The sequence below is a fragment of the Diadema setosum genome, chromosome 18, assembly GCF_964275005.1.
Source record: "Diadema setosum chromosome 18, eeDiaSeto1, whole genome shotgun sequence".
Taxonomy (NCBI): Eukaryota; Metazoa; Echinodermata; class Echinoidea; order Diadematoida; family Diadematidae; genus Diadema; species Diadema setosum.
In genome coordinates this window covers 30389484-30413959 of record NC_092702.1, presented here as the reverse complement: position 1 = coordinate 30413959, position 24476 = coordinate 30389484, and the positions used below count along the sequence as shown (strand labels likewise).

The window sequence follows — 24476 nt, the reverse complement described above, 5'->3', positions numbered from 1 at the left end:
GTGTTCAACTCTACACACGGCTAGCCTACAGAGCAGACACATAGAAGCAGGGTATGGGCAGTGTAATATCACACTGGGTAACTCTTTTCACTCATCTTGCTTTCACACAAACATAGCCCTCGTGTCGCATGTAGATATATCAATCTATTTACTCTCTTCTTTTTTCTTCTCTTTTTTTTTTGGGGGGGGGGGGGGAAGGGAGAGGGAGGTAGGGGCTAACTACTATTGAAGCTTTCAAAGCACGTTATTTACAACAAGTATCCAAAAACTAAGGACAACATCATACAGTTGCAGAGAGCTATCACATCCAAGTGTGTACATTTATGGAGGCAGTTCATAATTTTAAATATTCCCATTAATGAATACATTTGTTCACTAAAAGTATTATTTTATAAATACATTATTTCATAATCATTTCATTGAAAAGAAAATAAGTTTGGCGTATTTAGTCCTTCCCCAAAACATCAACAAATACAAGTGCTATTTCCATGCGCTTTCCCTCGTTGACACTGAGCTCCACAAGGAAACTAACAAACTGCAGTACTGCAATAACAATCTAACTTTGTGGGGGAGGGGGAAAATGGCAAAAGAAAAAAAAAAAAGAGGAGAAAATTCTCATTAGCAAGATCAAAGCATTACTATTATTTTTACCCCTGAGGTCATGAAAGCCATAAACAAAACCAATACCTCTACCCACTCACGTGAAGTTTGAACAAACATTTTGTTGTGTATGTCGTTTACCATGAATGCAACAGTAATTTCCCATCTCTATGTGTGTATCAGTGTTCATAATTTGAGTGGTGGTTAAAAATCACGATAATATTATAACGAAAATTAAATAATGAAATGTAAAACCAGCAGGGAAGAGAACTGATTACTTTGATTTCCCATTGACACTTCACTGTAGCAATGCAATATAAATTGCTAACAGCAAACACCTTGCACTAAAAGTTAAATGCATCCATTTCCAATTCATAGCATTCCATTTCTTTGTTTTGATGGTTTTATTTTTCATGCTGAATTCCTATTCTCAAGGATGTTGCATTCTTCAAACTACATTGCAGGCAGTACTAGATGAGAAATTGACTGAAGAGAGACTACAATTTATAGAACAGTAATTGACGAAGAATGGCCAATACATGATTGACATGATCAAGATTATCATTAGTTGATTGCTAGTGCTTGTCACTTTCAAAGATGAGTCCTTACTATCAAAATTTGATAAATTGCCCATAATAATTTAATGGCGCATGCCTTACCCTCTCAGCAAATAAAACATAACGCACACGAGGTGTGGTCATATGGGCAAAGGTTGAACTTCTTATACAAAACGGCTAAACTTGAACCAGTGACCTCCACTAACTCAAAATGCAAAAGGAGATTGTTGCCACTACTTTCTTGGGATTACCTGGGGGGGGGGGGGGGGGGTGTTTCGTTATTTAAAGAAAACTGTTAGATGTTATCTCAAATCTGTCGGTACACACAATGATATTATTTTTTTTTTCCCCCTGCCCAGGGCTGGGATATTCTATGTCATACATTGATATGATAGTCATTTAAACAAACTTTATATGTATCAGCCATTTAGATTTAAATCTGAGTGCAAGACATCTATGGACTTTTTGTTTTGTTTTATGTTCGTTACGTAAATATTACAGATTTACTTGCATCAGACAAAGAAGTAAATCCTGTCTCCATTTTTCCATACTGGTTGTGGTTATACATGTACTACCATCCAACAGCCAACTTCCTACATGCTGAGTTTGGGCAGGGTCTGGTTTTATATGATGATATACCTAAGGTTAAGGCCTCATCTAGAAGTAACAATGCCAATCTCTATTGCTGCACTCTACCAACTGTGGTGTCAATGCAAATGATTTCAATTCAAGGTCCTAGAACTACAAATTTGATTTAAAAAAAAAAAAAAAATATATATATATATATATATATATATATATATATATATATATATATATGAGTGAAAGAAGAACTAACCCCATGACATAAAGAAATCCAAAATAACAGAAAGGATCTGCATAAATTGAAGCTGGCACATCTACTACCATTAATCATCATCATTTTCTTGGTTAGGTACCAAACTACCATGCATCAAACAGAATGGGTAAAATTGATCTTCCCTCTCTTAAATCACCGACATTATGTCTCCTACAAAATGTATGTAGATTTAAGAAATGATATCAATTGAAACAATTACTGTGAAATTTAAATAAAATTGAATTGCACAAAAATGACACTGCATTCAAGTTTGTCTAAGATCCCCACTCTATCTCAATTCCCAAGATCCGTGTGGTAAGGTATTAGAAGACAGGTCAACATTCATACTTTCATACAAACTGAACAGATAACACACAAATTACATGATTTGGCACCCTCCTCACATATCTATATGCCACATACATGGCTTGTACAAGTATGGTATAGAAAAGGTACCGATACTTGTATTAATCAAGCATCCTACCTTTGAACAATTCTGAGGCTTATTCCTATAGATACTACGTGCAAGCCTTCAAATGATCCTTAACTCAAAACAGTATCAGACCACCCCTGCCAAGAAAGAAGTGTTACTTCAGAATATGGAGAGGCACTAACTCTTGCATGCCAAGATGAATGTGGAACATCACCTTGTAATTATTGCAAAATAAAAGATATTTCATCACTTAAGAATAGTTTTGGAGTAGAGATCGCATGATACCAGTAGGAAGCTCAATATATTTCCCATCTCAGTGCAAGACATCCCAGAAGAACAAACTAGAGCGCAGAAATATTGCTTAGCAACTGGTACAATATCTCAACTGTAACGTATTATCTCCCAATAGGTATATATGTGATATGTACAGTACATCTTGCCTGTGTGAGACAACAGTTTCATATGACTGGCATAACAATCACTATCTGGTAGTCACACAATGTATGGACCAATACCAGTTTTTATGACAATACTTTGAGCTTTATTCAAGATATGGAAAAATATTAATATTTTAGTATTTTTACATAACCTTCTTGACTCCATCGATCAAAACTTTTCCTACAGAATTTCTATCTAGTAATACATGTGTACATAAAGTTTTATGAAAATACTTTCAGTAATTGCAGAGATATGGGGAAAATAACTAAAAATGTTTTAAAGACTTCATGTTTTTTCTCTTATTGTCAGTCATTTCTAAATTACAGATCTCACGTGGTATTACATAGACAACACAATTACAAAGTTGCCGTGTGCATCTTAAAATCACAACACATGACAAACAAACAAAATGCACCGAACAAACAGTGAAATTTGCTTCCCCCCCCCCCACAAACTAAACAGAAGCAGCACTAATCCATTTATGAACAACGGCAACACAACAATATTAACCTCTATCTTGGCAACATATTCAATCAACACTAAACATCGTAATTTCAACTTCATTTGCATATTTTTTGCAACTAAATGAACACTGCCCTACGACTTCACGGAAGTATAGTATGCTGCAAGCATATACTACATGTAGCAATCTAGAAAAAGAGTTTGACATTAGATGAAGACTATAACAAAATAAATGGTTGAATAAATAAAATTTGTAGAGAGAGAGGTTTCAGCAAAATTGGACACAAAACTTGTGGAATTTAAGTTCATATGTTTTCACCTAAGTAACAGGAATATAAGTAGCAACCACATTTTTGCCAATCAGCTGAAGCAATGTCACCAACGAAAAGCTTTCCCACAGGTTTTATGGATACAAAATTGTGTTTATTCAGTGGATAATATATGAACTACAACTCTTTCCGCCTGAAAGTCAAAAGTGCTACATGTAGGATAATGCAACATAGCAATAACTGAATGTGGAGTACTTGGTCCTTCCTTATGATTTTGTGTAAGGAAAAGGAATTCAGCAAAGATATGTGTGTATGCGGGTCAATGGTAGACTCCTGAGGCCTATACCTGTCATCCCCACCTTATTTACTTTGTGTACTGGCTTGCTACTAATTTTCTAAAAATCTCTGAAACTTTGATGTTCCATAACTTTCTTACTTTTAAGCCCAATACTGGAGAACCTCACCCACTGTTTGTTTGTTTCTACTCTGATCTTTTCATCCCAGCCAATTTAAACATGTATAGAATTGCACTTGAAAAAAAAAGAAAAAAAGAGGGATTTTTGGCACTTGCGACAGCTGCATTTTTGCAAAGGCTGTTGAGGTGCGTTTGTGCTCACTACTCCACAATTTGTGCAGGGGAAGATCTTCCAGTGCTTGCCTTGTGCTAGCCAAGTTCACATTTGTGGACAAAAAAAAAAGAAGAAGAAAAAATGACTTTCTGTTTGATTTCATGAGCACAGACTTTCATGTCACAGTCAGGTGAGAGGTATTGGGGGGGGGGGGCTGTCATATCATGGGTGGAAAGGTTTGATGTGCTTACAAAAATGGACAAGGTGTTGATTACATTTTTAAAGAAACTACTTCAGAAGCATTTGCAAATTGTTTGTCTACTTGACGCCGGTCACTTCATAGCCTTTACCACTGTATCTATTTCATCTCAATTGCTCATCATGTCTGCTTGTTTGTTTGTTTGTTGTTTTTTTTTTGTAGGCTTGTTTTGAAGGTGACATCAAATTAGAATCTAGGTCATTTCCTTGAAGTCTTTGGTGCACCACAATATACATTAGGGAAGGGGAGCACTTAAGGAGTTTGTATGCATTTTTTAACAAGTTACAGAATGCCAGAGTAACTAATTGCATTGTGGGAATTTCTCAAACAGATTTCCACATGATTACAGTATCGTGATGATAAATGAAAATGCATTTTGTTTACATTCATCTTCTTTTTTCTTTTTTTTTTAATTTGAGCATGGTGTCTTTACCAATGCTTAACTCACAACATGGAATTCATCCTTATATTCCATGCACAAAATTCTTTCAACTAAAGCAGAAATCACACTTGTGGAGAAAAACAAGAGCAATGTTGAGACCATTATTTTTTTTTTTCTCACAACCTCACAATGAAAGGATGATTTGCAGAGCAAATTGACATCAAATAATGCCCAAACCAAATCAAGCAGATATTGATTTGATGCGGCCATATATTGCTCATTATTACTATATTCCCGCATGTGCCGTCGTACTGAGAAAATTCCACTGAGCTGGCTCAGCCCTTAATGCATGAAAGCCTGTCAAATCAGCTGTGAGATGGTGATGGTGATGGTGATGGGTAGTTTTCCAGGGTATTTTCCCTTCCCTTTTTTCATTCCCCCCAGCAGAAAATTTCTATTGTCAGCTGAAGAGTTGGACTGGTGTGCACTTTGAATAGAGTCACTGCAATATAATATTCTTTGTCCTCCCTGACTGACTGACTGAGTGACTGACTATGTATGCACCCTTCTCGTTTTATGTGGACCACTTTCCTTACGACATTACAAAAGTATTGTACTGTAAAAGTGGTTTCTTTTGCGGTGCTTTTATTTTCGCGCTTTTCACGTTTGAGGTTGAACCGCGAATTTAACATCACACGAAAATGTTTTGAAAAGTCGCGCAAAATTAACCACGCAAGGAAATGTTTTGAACTCGCCGCTTGTTACAACGCCGTTGTGCACACACAAATATTCCGCGCATTGCAGGTAATGATGGTATTGATGGTCAACACACACACAGATTTTGCTAACCGCGAATTTAAACACACGCGAAAAAGTCGGCACCAATGGAAAACGCGAAAGTATCTGTACGCGAAAGAAACCACTTTTAGAGTACATCACTCTGAATGAAGAGAAGGCCTCGCCTACAAAGCTTGCCCTCTCTATAAAAAACATTCAAGGACTGATAGCAGGCGACTGTGTGTCAAATTCCAGCTCATGCTATTTACATATTCATAGATCAGTGAGAACAACAGCATTACAAAATTTGGGGTTAAGTTCTGCAAGACTTTTAAAGGGGCTTACGGCATCTTCAGTTGCTATAAGAGAAACAAATTTCATGTAAGTTGGTGGCAGTGTTCTAGGTTTGCAAGTGGCCTACTATTTAAAGTTACTGTAAAAACAGAAATGTGTGAGCAAAATTGATACTTCATACTGGGCCAATTTAGGTTAATCTCTGCTCATTTTTTTTTTTTTTTGGCAGCATTTCTGCTTACATTCTAATGATTTTATAACAATATGGTAGTAGTCATAACTATGACAAACTTTCAAAGTAAAACACTATAGTTTTGTAATTTGTTTTCAAGATTTGCCTAGCATTTTTTTTTTTACCTTTTAATGATATGTATGTGGGGAAAGAGTTTGAATTGTTAGTAACTTACACTATAATGTTTGAACTACATGGCAAAAATATGACACTAGTTTGACTAATCAGAATTTCTCATACAACTTGATGAAAAATAAGTACATTCCATTGATAATAATGAAAAACATATAACTTTCACTTCCCACCACTTCTGATATGTGTAGTTTGGGCTGAAATTGGACACACACTGATAAAATAACAAATGACATCTTTGATAAAACCTGAAAAGGGTTCTGAAGTTGGATGCTGTCTGCAAGACCATACAATTGTAGCTCCACTGTATTGCAAAAGCCAATAATCTGGTTTCATTCATGCAAATCAAGCCTACAGCAATGGCTTGCCTCACATGACACCACTAGGAACATTACTTTATGCCACAACAAAAAATGGGAAACAAGTTGACACTGAAATATATCAATTCAAATTACATCTGGTAAATGAAACATACATGACATCAAAATCAAGAGCAGTTAAAGGGGTTGGTATAATCAGGGAAAAAGAATTTACCAGGAAAAAAAAAAAAATTATTAAATGCTTTCAAAGCGCAACTGGTATCAAAACTTATGTGAATGGGATTTCATCCTATATTTATGCATAGCTGTCCACCCTAACAAAATAAGAGTATTGACCAATCGATGATTGTGTGTAGCTGATTTGGATAAAGCACTCTACGCACAAGAGATCGCCGCAAAAATGAGACTTACGTGACGTTTCCGTATTTGTCAAACAGGGCCTTCAGTTCTGCCGTCTTCATGTCGGGCACCAGGTCTCCCACAAATACATGATGGTGGTCTGTGAGTCGGAAAAGAGCACGACAATGGAGAGAAATCGGTTGCAAAATTGTGAGATTCAGTCGCAAGCAGTAGAACTGATAGAAGAACATACAATCGTGTAATAATACTACCAATACCAAATAATATTACCAAACTACATGACAATATATTTTGGCGGAGACCGGCTGATCATTGGAATCACTGCGTAAATGTGAGATACCAGCAGAAACAAACCTTGATGATAAATCAGTTTGAAAATCTGGCAATGGTATGTACATCCAAAACTGAATCTCGCTGTCTTCAATGGAGCCATGAGGAAAACAAATATGTTATCAGGGTTGTATCAATTAAAAAGACATATTAAATGAGAGATAAACACACACACACACACATACACACACACACATACACACACACATATATATATATATATATATATATATATATATATATATATATATAAGAAAAAGAGGGAAAACTGCCCTTGAAGTACAAGTAAGTTATAATAAAGGAGTCTTAACAAATATGCTGAGATACACTCACAGATCACACACACATACACAGCACACAACCCAATACATTCTTGTAATGGGACGCAATGATCATACGAAAAATCTGTTTGAAGAATACACTAATGTATAAATTTGCATAATAAGCGTCGTCGTACACAAGCGGTGAAAAAGGGGTGGGGTGCGCAAGGCGACGGTGCAACCTGTCTACAAGGAACTGTCGAACTTTCCCGACTGAACATTCACTTTGCTCTGCCATAATATACCTTATGAGTAGAAGTTATTGCCTTCAAAAGATGGGTAAGTCCTTTCTACTAAACAAAGACAAAGACAATTTTCCCCGTTTTAAAGTCTGTTTTACCTTCCTATGATACTAGTGTGCATATGTTGTTGCTACTATCGTGCACGTATCACTCCTTCTCGTTAGACGTACCTCAGCTTTACTACATTTCAACGATAAAATCCTTCTCTAATTCATTGAGTTTGTGGTACATTATGTTCACTCTAGACATACACACATTCTGTAATGAGCACAGCATGGTTTCTCACGATATGTTGATTAATATCACCACTCTGTCCATGTTATTCTTAACTATCACCTAATAGAAACTAGTCATAGCCCACTGAGGGTGAACATCACATATTTCCGGCATATACTGTAAATGTGGATAATTCAGCGTGAGCAACTTTTCGCACTCGACCGGGGAAGATGAATTTCGCATGTTTTTTTCATTTTGCGGAATCAAGACATTAATCACTGGAATATGTGGCATGTAAAAATATTTGCGTGGGGTTTTTTTAATGCTAGTTTTAGGCTGCATGAAATGTGCGAAAATGTCCACTTTTACAGCATTCTACTCTCATGGAACAACTTATCTTTCAAAGCTCAAAATGAAAAACATGTAACATGTGTAAAGTAAACTACTGGAATATACTAGGGCTGTGCGTCCTACATGACAGACCCCTCCTCTTTCGTGTCCGAGCCCTGTTCTACTACCTGGCCCAGATGCTGGGGAGGCAGTGGCCGGGCTGAAAACAGATATTGCAACAAAGACGAGTCAATGATATGCCGACGACACAATTTGTTACGGCCAGCCGCGGCCTGCGACGACAACGAGATCGGGGCCTGATTACTCAAACGTAATTTGTAAATTACATCCCATCAAGAGAAGTGCCATTAAGGACAGCATGCGTCTCTGAGTACAGCGAGTGGCATGCAACCTTCTGCACACACTGACGGCATATAGAAATATATACACCGATATCATAGCCTTTCTTTCAGACCATGGCTGTAATTCTTTTTCACCAAAAAAAACTAACAAAAATTCAAAAAGCAATCTGTCGTACAGACTCCAGTCAGATGTGGTAACAATCTTTGTCTGAGAAGCAGAAAGATAGAGAGAGAGAGGGAGGACAGAAATAAACATCCTGCGTAACATGGTAGGGGATAACTTTAACAACGAAACTAAAATGCAACCGACCACACAGACCTGAAGAGCCTTGAAACTCCACTGCACCAAAGGGAATTATCCCTAAATGACTCGGTCTTAACTGCACTGACAATGCTCCGTCCTCTCCATTTCACAAAACCACAATCATTATCTTTATTTCACACCAGTGTCATTGAAAGGGGGCTACACCCTTTGTGCAGGAGCTTACAGGAAAATGGAAGACAAAAATGGCACCATATCTACAGACAAAACACACATATGAAACAGGCAAGAGTCTCATGATTTCTTGATAAAGACATACAGTATTCATCGCATAATCGGGACAGGTTGGGAGTAGCAAACACGGCCCCTTTAAGCGAGGTGCCCGATTTCGCGATGAGCACTCACCATACACTAATGGCATACGACATGTACATGTAGTGCACACACACACACACACACACACACACATACGCATGCATACTGACGTACTGTACATGTACATGAATACACAACCACGCTACCCCTCGGCGCGACCCTCTAGCTCTCCCTGCATTCTCGCAGTGTTGCAGAGTAATCGCAACTGGTTCTTCTTCTGTCACCTCTCTTCGAACACAAAATATGTGGATGAAAAGCTAGCACTTTCTTAAACATTCGTAAAATTCTTGGACACGTAGGCGTTCTGTATAAATACATATCCACGACCATGGGAAATGATTACCCAGAACTGATGTGGGAACGTCAATGAAAAGTCCTTCAATCATTCAATCATCACGGCTTGATTGTTTTACTTGCCGCGATCTCTGCACTGTACATTGTACATGTGTTGTCAATATGTAGCGATCTAGCTCGCCATAATACACATGTACAGAAAAGCGAAGGCGGGCAGCGAGCTGAAATGTACGTGTACTGGATGCACGGACGGAAGTCAAAACACACCAGTCCGAAGCTTGCTTTGTAAGTTTGATGTAAACAACAACTGATAGGGAATCTTTGAAATATTGTTGTGGTATTTTGGTAGATTTTTTGTGTAAAATATCAACAAAATCAAAGATCGCTTGAAGAAAAATTGTCCCGTTTATCAGAGGTCCCCGCCCGATTATCCAGTGAAAATAACGTGCATTGGAAATGTTTCTGGGAAGCGTATGTCGTTTAAGCGAGGTTCCCGATTATCAGATGCCCGATTATGCGATGAATACTGTACAACATTTCAGATTGGGGGGGGGGGGTATTTGTCAATTCTGTTTGGCAGTGTGCATGCGCTGCTACTAACCTTATGAAGTGTATGTAAAATAATCACTCCTTGCCTATTATATTCTCGATGATTCCAAAGTATCTGTTTCAATGTCTCTGTTGCCTGGGGCATGAGCAATACTAGAATGATAACTACGATACCCTTCAGGGGAGGGAATAAAAATGTTTAGGACTGTGTACCCAGTAGTTTCAGAGTGACCAGGTCAGCTCACAAACTTAGAAAGGATTTCTTCCCCTGTAATCATAATATTTTCTCATCCGAAAGGGCCATATAACTTGTGTGGCTTGAAGGTTTTGGACTTGTAGTGTTGATCTGAATTTTGATTAATCTTGGGTATGGAATAAATGCATGAATTGACAGTTTTTCCTACAATATTTCTTCAACCCCAGTCACATGTGAGGGGGGGGGGGGGAACCTTACTGGAAAACAAGTGAAGCGTTTTTATATATGATATACATGATTATGTTATCTAAACTACACATGTCTAAAAATGACCTGTGCTGATAAAACCAGGCACCCTTACCTCAGCCTTTGTGGGGAAAACTGATTCACGGCATCACTTGCCCACGGCAACGGAAATCTAGCTATAACGGAAGGGCTAACAGAAAGACTTGGCATTTCTCTGTTAGACAGTGCTTGCCCAAAAAGCCATCATGGCAACCAGGAACATGCTTCCTTTTTTACAATGCCCTTACAGACTCTGGGCAAAGTCTTGTCCGCTCACTATCCTTTACTATGTCCTGCTCTGGGATTTAAATCTGAACATACCTGTATAGCATGGCTTTTGTGACCCCTGCTTAATGTTATTAGCACAAAGAGAGAAAAAGCACAAACCGATACACACACACACACACACACACATTTGTACACGTCGCAGATCCAAACTTCCATCCACAGCCAAGTGTTCAAATCCTCCTCACATTTAACAGCTCTTTGTGTTTCATACACATCTACTTGCATGATGCTATGACTAAAACTGAGATTCTAATAAACATCAAAACAAAATGGATAAAAAAACAATATCAAACAAAATCATGCACACACTAACTGCATCTCTAATTCATGATACTCCTGGTGTCCTTCCTGTCCTACGGGAAAACAGCTAAGCCAGGCTTTCTGCCCACTAAGCTGCTTTCTCTAGGGATGGTGTCCACATTTGCTTGATAGAAAATTTGCATGCAGCCACAATTGTTTCTTCTGGTTTCTTGTCTATTCCCCTTGTCTCTCCCCTTCCACTCCCCCCCCCCCCCCCCTTCTCCTTTCCCCTTGCACTCTAAGAATAATGCTGGTACAACCCATATCAAAGTTGGCCACATTGAAGGAAATTCAGTATCTTGTTTCATTCTTTATAAATCTGTGCAGGTATTGATTGCTCTTCAGTCTATAGCCACCCATCCCTCCCTCTTCCCCAGCCTACCATCAAAAGTAATACACAGCACAGATTGGCTGCTTCATGCATTAATTCAAAGGCGACTGGCGCCCGACCAAGAGATACATATTGTACATTTCATTTAAAACAAGCGCTGTGTAAAAAAGCAATGGCTCAGTGACAGACTGATCAATTTCTTACAAATATTCAAAATGTTATGACCATTTGAATGTCAAGTACCATGGTAACCCACATGACATCATATCATATGGACATGATCTGAACCTCTCAGCTGTACAGGCAGACCTGCCAACTTTCAGTCACATCCAAAATGGGAAGGGGCCCAAAGATCAATCACGGAGATAACTGTGTGTTGCATGCATTTCAATAGGCAAGAGTATTTTGTGAATCACGCAGGCTTTTGATGTTCTCTTATGGGACTGAACACCACTGAGAGTTTGCTAACATTTTCTCAAGGGCTACATCTTTAAAAATCTTTCCCATATTTGAAACACGTTTCAATACCCACTATCAAAACATGTTTGCAAAGGCATTTTGGATCGCATTTCTCGAGTTGTTGCCATTTATCATTTCTCCCGCGAGTCGAGTGGAACTCCTTGTCACTGCGCAGCTCCACTGCGCTGTTTGATCCGCGGAGCCAATATTGTGTAGTTTGCAAGGAAAGGCCCAAGATATGTAATGCGTCTCACAATAACTTTGGGTTTATCACCTCTACAGGCACGTATATCTGGCTAAAACACATTTGAGATTGCACTTTTTCGGCATTTCAGAAAGGCTTTTCTAACTCCGTAATCAAATCAACTTTGCGTTTATAAACTGCTCACTTTTAATAAAGTCATTTGGAAACTTTGATTCTAAACCAGAAGTAAGTTAATAAATGCAGACAAATGATTGGGTCTTGTGTTTGGATTTATTTCATGTGGCAACTCAGGAATCAGTCAACTGCTCATTAGTTGTAAGTCCCTTCCAAAGGACCAGTCAATAAGGATAAGGTGCCAAGCCTAGGGGCACATATGCTGCAGCTTGGGGACTTGAACCAAGAACCTCCAAGTTGGGAGTCCGTGGTAATTTATCCAAACTGAGACTGGTCAGCTAGAATTTGCAAATGTCAGGTAGGAGTACTGATTTCACAGCAGCACAAAACAGAAACTTAAAAAAAAAAAAGGGGGGGGGGGGAAAAAGAGTTTTTGTCTTCCTCAGTAAAAATTAGAATGGGAACTGTAACACGAGTGATAAAATTGTCACACACTCAACAAGATGATCCTGGGGTGTCTGAACATTCACTGACAAATGTTTCCTTTCATTTCTTTTACACCACTTAAATACCATAATCACGTGTATGAAACACAAAGGGCTAATGTGAGGAGGATGTGGGCACAATGCCTTCAAAACCTTAATTTACAAGTGTATTCTAAAAATTAATTACTTCCATGTTAATTGTCTCCTACTACCCAGTTTTTTTGTGGTTTTCGTGAAAAAAAAATTTTTTTGCTTTCATTTCAACATAAACTTCATGATCTCATTTTCATCCCCCTTCGAGTCCTTCACATTTCATCGCAACATCTGCAAGATCTACATCCTGTGGATCGTAGCTCAGGAAGACGAAGGCGTGTCTCACTGGATCCACATGGAAGGCATTCATGAGAAGATTGTGTACTTACGTGTTGTGTCTTTCCTCGAGCCTTGTGTCGTAGCCCAGTTTACTTTGATGGGCTAGAAGATGATAGAAAGAAACAGAAAGAGAAATATTGAGAGTCAGCTTCACACAAAGATCAGGCTATGACCAGGAAAAGATGTATTCAAGAAGATATATCCATACAACTTTACCCCCCCCCCCCTTTAATATGATATGAAAAAAATTAGATTGCTATATTATACAATCAATAAAAAGTATTGTCATCAATGAAAAAAAAAAGAGATTAGCTTCTACACGATGTTGTTTACTGGAAATAAACAGAAATTAGCTTGTTCATCTGTGCACAAATTGTATCTATAACTCCAAGTGGTATAAAGAAATAAATGTTTAGTGGCAGGCTTCATAATTCATGAGAAATGAGACTATTATAACACGTTTTAACAACATTTATGATAATTCTGTGAGGAACACCACAAGATCAATAGCATTTTTATCAAAACTGAACTCGGAAGAGTCAGGCTTGGCAAAACACCAACATAAATCAGAGTGCTTGCACAGCAATATGACACAGAAGAAAAGTGTAATATCAAGACTTTAAGCTGAATGCAGTGATAGGTACAAACGTGTCTGGAAGAATGACGGGAAGAGTAGAGGGACAGAGATTGAGGTAAACAGATCATTTCACGTCTACAGTCTCTCTACTCTCTTGACTAGACAATACACTGAATACATGGGGGTGGGGACATTGGGCTCGATGGGGCCCGTTCGGCTGTGGCAAGTGGTCTCATAATCACATAATGAGATGCACATCTCATTTCACTTGCCTACATCACTTACACTGTACAACAGCTTTATTGTCAAGGATATCACTTTGTGAATCCTTCATCGCCCTGCAATAGCATGGCACGGATGACACTTACTCATGCATTCACTTGGAAATGTCACACATTCATGATCACAGATTGTATGAAAACACATGCTCACAAAGTCATACTAGACTCCTCTCCAACATCAAATATCCAGATGACACACTCCCACATACCACAGATACATCTACAGTGTGTAGAGATACAAGTACATACAGTAGTTGTACAATTGTATGCTTAAAGGAAACCAAAGCCCAAACATAAATGTGGATTGAGTGAAAGCAGCAATATCAGTAAAAACACATTGCTCAGTAAAAGTTTGAGGAAAATTGGACAATCAATTTAAAGGTTATGATTTTTGAAGTTTTGGTGATGTCATTTCTGAATAAGGAGACTACTACACTTCATGATGTCATTTTGGACAATACAAAGTAAAAATTTCCACGAAATGTTATTTTTTGTTAAAAATACACATTCCCTTGACTCGTCACTGATTTATGTTAAGGTAATATCATTCTCCTTTAAATACTCTCGAAAGAGGTCAGTCAAGTGCGCTTTCATTATGCTAGAAAAGTGAAATATTGAATTTTCTTTATATTTTTCTCTATTGTTGTCCAAAATGACATCATGAAGTTCAGTAGTCTTCTTATCCAGCAATGACAGCGCTGGAACTTTAAGAATTCGTAACTCTTGAATGGATCATCTGATTTTCCTCAAATTTTCACTGATGTGTTCTATACAGCTGCTTTTTAATACTCGATCCACATTTATAGCTAGGCTTTGGTTTCCTTTAACATACACACTTCATATCATACAAATATAGCAGTACAATGTTCAGTTGTAACATATTGTTCAATGTGATATTGCCATGTTGCTGTTCAAGACCACTCTGAACCCGTTGAGGACGAGTCCTGAGTATACTCGTGTAAATGTCTACTGGAAATTTGTGTTGTAGCAAAATTAGTCCATCCTCAACGGGTTAACAATTTTGAATTTTATAAATAAAATGTATATCAGACAGGTTGCTTGAGGACTGCCTGCAAAAGCAACAACTACTGCATTCAAGCTGGATTCCAATATTTGAAAGCACAGTGTGTGAACAAATGGGTGAAATAAGTGGTTATTGGGTCGTCAGAGGAATTCAAATTCCTGCAACATCATCTTCTATATATCCATATTTCACTAGCCATTCTATATTCATCCTAACTTGGGTCCAGATGCCAGGCAGCTAACCTCAGCTTATAGACAAACTTTATCCACAGTAAGAACAAAAAATATTTGAAAGCAAAGCTCATATTTTGGCCTCAAGATAAAAACTTTGTGTTCACTATACGTGCTTGATCAAATTTCAGAAAAAAAAAAGAAATTTATTTATTTATTTTTTCATGGAAAAATACACTCACTGGCTGTACTGCAGTTGACTCGACCATAGTTCTTCATAAAGTTGCCCCCCCCCCCCCCCATCATCAGGTGGCTTCCATATAGATTAATGTACCTGTATACAGTATATCAGGGAGGTGGCACCTTCCTGATTATATAGTGCACTATTTAGAACCTGTCATACCAGGGCTGGCTCTTCCCCAAGGTCAAGCCCTAGACACCCGATTTCTGCTCCCCCCATGCGCGCCTGGCAAGGCTCCCCATTCAAGACAACCACTGGTGCTTGAACGTGAATTAGCACTAGTTGCTTCTTGCACGGCTGGCTGTGTGCGTTGTGCATATGCTCTTCCCTGGTTTGATTTCACACATGATTCACTTACAGAGTTAACACAAAGCGCTGCAGTTCTATCTCCCCCCCAAATATGGCTGTTTATAGTCATGACTCTATTGCTTATAAACTCACTGCTCAGTCTCCGGTTGTTGGCATGCCACAACTCATCCCATGCAAAGTTTAGCTTTACTTGCAGTTCTTGTTACATTTCCTGATATCAAAATCCTACAAACCACCAAGGTGATCCTGGTTCTTTCCAGTCAACAAGTTATTTGGGGGTGGGGGTGGGGGCAGGAGAGATAAACCATTCATGACCACCATTTAGGACCATAATATGTAGGAATTAATTTATGCTTTTCTGCCAGCTCCCACTCTAGACCAAATTCAGACTACAGTATGTCCAGGCTGGTAGGCTTGGGCATCGGTGGCAGAGGTACTATTTTCTCGTGCAACACATACAATACGCAAGGTACTACGAGCTGCTATTGAATTCAGTGTCTCTCATTTCCATGTTATGTTATCCAGTATGATGTCGTGAATACATGAATGAATGAAATCATGAACAAATGAAAGAGTGACTGACAGCATACCTAAATGAAGAGTGAAATTTGACTTCAATTATCACAGTGCGCGTAAAGAGATGATCACTTCACTGCAACGCCATGGGTACAACTCTACATATGCTCACCGGTTCAAGGCCATAAATACTTGCTGTTGGGCAAGTAACATGCCAGTGCAATGTGCAACATGTTAACAAGGTGACGACCATGTTATTTGCCTTTTTTCCCTATTTCCCAGGTCACAATGCACTCTCCAGGAATACACCGAGATCATCCAACCATGGAATGCAAGGAAAGGACATCCGTTTCATCACCCAAACACCTTGAACCGCAACAATGCTCTTGCTGAGCAGAACCAGTATACCTGTCTTCCCCGATATACCATTTGAATTCCTGTACTTTTATTTTTCTTTTAAGTAGGTTCCATTCCTAGAAGCCTGTTGATGCATGGTTTGTGGAAACATTCTATCTCATCCAAAAAGAAAGAGAAGACTCAGATTCCCACAATAAATCAGAATGGGGATAAGCCAGGATGCAGCCCATGAAATCTACTTGAAATGGGTCTCAGCAATGTCAAATGTCCTCTAACCGGAAATTACCCCCAAAACAGAGAATCTTTTCAAAAATTGAAGCAATGAAGTTTGGGATGAAATCAGACAGGCATGAAGTTAGATGGTCATGGCAGTAAATATGTCTGATTGTACCATCTAACATGGTGTTTTATTAAGAACTCTGGTGCATTTTTAAACTGGTATTCCTTTCATAAATAAAGCATAATTTACATAGCAAGCGAAAACCCGGTTTTGTTTTGTTTTTAACCTGCATCTCAGTCCTCCTACATTTGGTAAAATACCTGCGTTAAACAAGAGACCCGCGGGTCTTGCGCTCACCTGAGTCTTGCAAGTTTACCGTCCACACATTCTTGCAGACTATTACCCAAGAAGAGGATAGCAAACTCGGGACAACAACAAGAAGAACAATAATAATAATTTTGTACACTTATATAAAAAAAGATGCTTATGGTGCCTTAAGGCTTTAAAGGGATAGTATAGTTGTGGTTGAGACCTTACTTGATGTTTCTAACATTTTTTTTTTTTTTTTTTGGCGAGATAATGAGAAACCTGTTATGAAATATGGAAAAGAATGTAATTCCAAGAGGTATTCAATGTTTATTTGATGAAAATTGGTTTTGAAATGCCTGAGATATCCAAAACAGAGCAATCCTAATAAAAGGTGGAACCCACCTTTTATTAGGATCGCTTTGTATTACTTTGCTTTTAGATGTCTCTGCAGTTCCAAAACCGATTTTAATCTAATTAACATTGAATTCCACTTAGAATGGTATGCTCTGTATCATTTCATTAGTGGTGTTTTTGGTATTTCGCAAAAAAGTTATACACAAAATCTTTATCTCCACTAATACTATACCATCCTTTAAGGTTATGAGAAAAGGAAGATCTGTCTGGAACAAGCTGAAAGTACACTCACTAATGTACATTTTGTTTACTCAGATTATTTCTGGTTTTGTAGCGGATTTCTTTTTTTAAAGATTCTGATAATTTGGATGTTCTGGGCCACCTCCCAGAGTCCCCAGAGTGGGGCATGCTGTCCATTTGTATGAATATTTATTTTATCCTTCTAGCGACCCTACCTGCCAAGTTTGCTGAAAATCGGACCATGCATTTTCAAGAAGAACTTGATAATGTGAAAATCTGGCCCCAACCTGAAAATCCTCCAATCTTCTGCCATTCTTTACGACATGAAAAGGGTCACGTGATAATACCCACTTTGGTTCATGCAAGGTTACAAGAACGGTTCCTTCGGTATACATCCTGCACCGACACATGGAATTGAGGGTTCCACGCACCCTATCACATGAGCAAGTGGTGAAGAGCATAGCATGTTACTTATGCACTATATACGTTGTACCAAGCAAAAGGGACAAAAGAAAATTGACAGAAAACAAGCCCAAAATGGTTTATGTTTTTCTGCCAGTGTAAACTACAGATCCAAAGATCGAATTGTCATCTTTTTTTCTTTTTTTTTGGGGGGGGGGGATCATATTTTTTGCATTTTTTGCCAGTGCAAATGGGCATCCTGTTGCATATTGTAGGAGGTAGGAGATGGGCAATCACACAGATACGTTTTCAACCGCCACGGACAATTCCTTTGCAGTAATTCCTTTAATTCATTACGCTCTGAATTATTGATGAGAAAGAACAATAACGTGACAGCCACTGGAGTCCTATTATCACTCTCTCCTGGAGAGCACCAACCCCGACAAAGCACGTAATTTATTAAAAATGACTAAGTGCTGATATCCATTATTCCTGCCTCATCGCCATGCATGGCTTTCTGACTTGACTACCAGCAGTTTGCACCTCCTCCACCAGCGTTGCCGTTCCTGGCGCACTGAGGATAACTTGGGGGGGGGGGGGGGAGGGCATTCTCACAAAAAGTGTACCAACAAAAGTGATGAACATATCTGATATCACACACATACCCTCTACACACAAAGAGCCCAGACATTCATATAATATTTTTCCTTTTTCTTGTCATGATTGTTTATACAAGACTATCACCATACACTTTACCAAATAGGGCATTCACCATCAGCATAGAAACTGCAGGGGTACAAGCTGAATCATTAGATTGGTGGTGTATTGATGTCTTTCTGATTCTTAGCTAATGATTCATCAACATCCCATGCTACAATTTCTCACATTTCTGGCACCATGTCCATAAATTGGTCAACTACTTTAATAATGACACACTCTTGCATGTATGTATAAAATGTACATATTCATGCATGTGTTATCTGTTCTGAGCCTAATTGAAAGTCAAGAATCTTTATATATTCGTAGAACTACTTCTATGAATCTGCACAGCTAAACAATACATCCTTGTGTGTATACGGTGTGCATACATGCATGCACCCATACTACCATATACATGTATACAAATATAGGTAATGGTATACATTCATGCATGCACTCTCCAGTCTTTGCCAATGTCAGTCAAAAGGACTTGATGGCCTTTAGTTCTTCGCCGTACTACTGATTGTGCAGGTATCAAGATTTTTACAGTGACAGTTCATTTTCACGCTTCGTTGGACAGATTCTCGCTCAGGCAGCAGGGGAGGCACACAAAAACTTGCATCATGGAAATATCGATCATCCACGGAGTACTGGAAGCAAATAGCCCCAGATGACTGGAATTGCTTGCAAACACATCTCAAAGCAAAATGATCAGCCCGACCCATAAATTCTCCATTGATTTCTTCTCTTTTTTTCTGTGAAAGATAAAATGGGGAAACCACCATGGAGGGAGCCATCCATCCTACTTCACCTACATTAAAAAACTAAAGCCTAAGACAAGAACGAAAATCAAACAAATGGGTCGGGAGCTGGATGCAACAACCATGACACCAACAACCATGACACCCTCATGGTCGCAAAGATATCGACCTTCGCATTTGAGCTGTTCTCTACTGAAGGCCATGCATATATACTGCATATGGAGAGATAGAAAGATGACAGATATCTACAAATAAACAGTTTTGCTGACATAAATTCATATGTTAGCATTGGCTTTCAACTTGGAAAATATCTGCACTGACATGAAATATGTTTCCAGATATGTCTACAATAAAGTTCCTTGCTAGAGTGGAAAGGCATACCACCCAATCATCACAACACCTGAGTTTCCACAATACTATAAAGGCCTACACATTTACTGACTATCAACACTAGTAAAACGTGGCAGTGTGATGTGGCAATGTAAATTTAATGGCAAATGTGAAGTTCTGTCAAATTTTCCATAAACTTGAGGTGAATACAAAAATGCTGGTATGCAGGACTACTATGAATTTCGAACACTTTTTCATAGAAAGCTCAAGGTCAAAAGTGGAAAGCCTAATTGAAATATTTACAGAATGAGGTACAAATGTACAATGATTTACTTGTGGTTATTTACATGTACATAGTGTATTCATAATACTTCTGTAAAATATATTCTAAATTTTCAGTCAACTTGTAAAAACATATTATATTGTAAAACTGGGCAATCGTGTTTGTAAGCAATATCTCCCATGAAAATGACCTACAGTTCGACCTCGATTATCAGAGACTCCAACCCCCAGCACCTTCTGATCTGGAGATTCTCCCGCCTGAAACTCCTAGCAAACGGGAGACTCTAAGTTGATGTGGGCGGTCTTGCGGTCGGGGTCCAGTCTAGGGTTCTAGATGCTCTCTCGTGCTATTAAAACGAGGAATGTTCGCGTGCATTTTAATTTCGCGAATTTCGCGAGCGCCAAGATTCGCAAAATTGAAATGCACGCGAAAGTTCTTGTCTTCACTATGTGCATTAATGCCAGTGGCAGTTCGCGAAAATTTCATGCCGCAAAAAAGGCAGAGACTCCAACCCAAAGCACCTTTTGATCTGGAGATTCTCCCGCCTGAAACCCCTAGCAAACGGGAGACTCCAAGTTGATGTGTGCGAAGCACAAAGTTCCTAGGGTTCTAGATGCTCTCTGGTGCTATCTGAGGCTTATTTTTTTCAGCATACAATAGCAATAAGTAAGAAATCCTTTCCAACGGGAGACACAGAGCCAGGGCGGGAGAAGTTAAATCTCAAACGGGAGAACGGGAGATTTTGCAAAAATGGGTTTTCGGCGAGAGATCTCCAGTCGAAAACGGGAGAGTTAGAGTCTCTGAAAAGGCCGTCGGCTCCAATTCGCGAAAAATTCATGCCGCGAATATATCATGTTTTACAGTATCTAAGGCTTATTTTTCAACATACGATATGGCAATAAGTAAGAAACCCTTTCCAACGGGAGACACAGAGCCAGGGCGGGAGAAATCAAATCTCAAGCGGGAGAACGGGAGATTTTGCAAAAATGGGCTTTCGGCGGGAGATCTCCCGTCGAAGGCGGGAGAGTTGGAGTCTCTGGATTATCCGGCCTCCTTTTATCCGGAAATCTCTACTATCCCGACGCGTTCACGCAGTGAAGGACTTTTTTTCTTATCCAAAAATTGAGAAAAAACAGTGACTTTAACATCTTTTCATGGATCTATTTCACTAATTTCATAAGATGTGCATGATAGGTTTCTCAACGTCTAATGAGGTAAAACATGTATGATTTTCACATAAAGATATACTTTATTTTTGTGAAGAAGGTACTACAATTTTGCGCAGGATAGCATAGATTACACCACCGTTGCAGGGTACGCTACCTGCCTAGCTGCCAGAGCACTGGGACGGCAGCTTGGACGGCAGCTATACATTAACATTGTGTCTCCCATATCCGGCCACTTTGCTTATCCGGATGAGCGCCAGTCCCGACATGGCCGGATAATCGAGGTCGAACTGTATTTACATACTGACTTTTCCTTTTTGATTTGATAAAAATGATATCTATAGAATATGATTATCATAGACAATAGAATGTAAAGAGCATTATTCAGGAATGTCAGCCACATTAGGTCACAGAAACTTCCAAAAGTTCATTATCACAATTAATGTATCTTGTTCTTCATTCTCATCACACGATGCTTTTATTTGATATGCTCTCATCTGAGAACAAATGCACTGACTGAGATTGATCCAAGCATAGATCTTAACAAACAAAAGCTCCTTTCTCAGTAAAACTCATCTAATGGAAATTTGAAGTAGAGTCAAGTGTACACAGGTACAGTCTGTTTAATTCCATGCAGACTTATCCATATGGTGGCAATGACATACAGACTATTTGTACCATGTGCCTTAAAATGACGAAAGTGTCAGATTTATACCATGGAAGAATCTATGATGCAATACTTCAGTGTCGGTAATGGTGATGACAAAACTCCCCAAAGCCATCGCCTCATTTCTACCAACACTGCAAGCTCTACTACAATTCAGTTACATACATTTCAAAAGCAATTAAGAACAAAGAAATTGCCTTCAATAGTGACTTGCCTTGATTCAACATCTCTTATTTCACTTGGGTTCCCCCCCCCAAAAAAAAAAAAAAATCAATAAATAAAATAATAATAATAACAATAATAATCATGGGATGCCTTTTCTCCTCATTGGTGTTAATGTGCAGCTAACAAAAAAAAAAAAAAAAAAGAATAATTTGACAGGATTGGATTGTAGGAAAGTGAAAACTGTTCCAGAGGAAGGAAAAGAAAAGTACGGGAGAATGCTGCCAGATACATACTCTCACGCTGTTAACATTGCGCTGGACTTGGTAATTATCATAAGAACAACTGGAGCTGCAAACTGATGAGGATGTCACAAATGGACAAGGACTTTCTCCACCCGATGCAATATGAGGTGATTGTGCCTGTGATGCCGTGACATCACCTTGCAAACAGATATTGATGGGCATGAAAAGCAATAATGAGAAATTTCCCATCAAGTATTGATGCGTTTATCTGTTCGTATATATTTGCTTGCTTTTGCAGGCAAAGCTGAACCATGGGTATTTTCACTCTAATCTTAAAAAAAAAGCTTAATGCCAAATTTGAAACCTGGCCTGTGAAACACAAGGTTTGGGTTTGTGTTTGAACTGAAATAAATGAATAAGACAAATGACTGAGTACATAAATATAAACTCATGCATGAAATATAAATAAAGCAGAGAAATAAAGAATATCAATGTCATTATGAAACTAGAAATGTCGCTACGGCGACTGATGCCTCCGCCATAATGCATGATTCTCCCAATAGGCGTATAGTACAATGTCTTCACAATGTGTGATCCATGACAGTTTCACATAACTGGCAAAATATTGAAATGACAGGTTTGTCAGAAATGTCTTGAACTGGGTTTGCTATAATTTTCTAAGAGTGCAGGTACACATATTTGGGGAATTTTGGGAAAGTTTATGCAATGAGTAATTTCCAAGGTACGAAGAAAGAGTGTGATGATGGTACAAAAGAGATTTTTTTTTTTTTTTGGGGGGGGGCATTGAAACCTGGCCTTTGACCCTTAACCTTTGACCTTCTGGCTGGAAATTTCCCGGAGAATCTCCATTAGGTAATGCATGTATTAAGTTTTGAAAGTAATAATGCAAGCATTGCATATACTAGATATATGAGGGAAATAGTAAAATTTTGAGGAGTTGACCTTGACCTTTGACCCCTGACTATTGACCCATGACCCCTAAATTCCCTAGATAATCCCTGCCAGACAGTACATGCATATGTACCAAGTTCCACGAAGATACATTGAAGCATTTGAGAGAAAAGTAATATTGCAACATTTTCACCTAACCTTTGACCTTTTGACCTTTGACCTTATGACATGAAACTCTCTCTGGAGAATCTTTACGCAGTAGTACATGTCCACACCAAGTTTCAAGAAAATACCTTTGGGCATTGCATAGATATGGGGGAAATTGCAACATTTGCAGCATTTGACCTTGACCTTTTGACCTTTGACCTCTTGCCAATGTCACTAAAATCTACTCAACTAATTGTCCCATCATACATCATCCTTGGACCAAGTTTGGTGAAAGCTGCTTCATCCAGTTTTGAGTTATCACGTAAACAGATAAATTTTAGGATTTGACCTTGATTTTTGACCTTTGACCTCTGTCCGATTTCACTGAAAAACTAATCAAGTAATTGTCCCATCATACATCATCCTCCAACAAAGTTTGGTGAAATTTGCTCCATCCAGTCTTGAGTTATCGCGTAAACGGATACAATTTCATGATTTGACCTTGACCTTTGACCTTTGACCTTCAGCCGATTTCACCCAAAATCTAATCAAATAATTGCCCCATCATACTTCATACTTGGACCAAGTTTGGTAAAATTCCAGTAAATATTACTCAAGTTATCGCGTAAACGAAAGCGGACGGACGTACGTACGGACGGACGGACGTACAGACGTACGGACGTACGGACGGACGGACGGACAACCCGAAAACATAATGCCTCCGGCACCACTTCGTGGCGGAGGCATAAAAATGCAAGCTTGATTCAGAAAGAAAATATGACTATTACCTTAAGAATATAAAGAAATATCAAGGCCTGCCACCCACACAAAATTCCTCATCAATACACCTTTGACACTAGGAACAGA

General features: G+C 38.7%; 1 protein-coding gene across 1 annotated transcript in view; it reads right to left on the bottom strand.

Annotated features, from left to right (window-relative positions):
• Positions 1–24476, bottom strand: part of LOC140241350 (nucleolysin TIAR-like) — a 105201-nt gene that overhangs the window by 17507 nt on the left and 63218 nt on the right. Inside the window, exons 4-5 of the mRNA XM_072321085.1 lie at positions 13288–13339; positions 6974–7061 (exon numbers count right to left, since the gene is read on the bottom strand). Coding sequence (XP_072177186.1) covers positions 6974–7061; positions 13288–13339 — 140 coding nt within the window. The remainder of the gene's footprint in view (positions 1–6973; positions 7062–13287; positions 13340–24476) is intronic.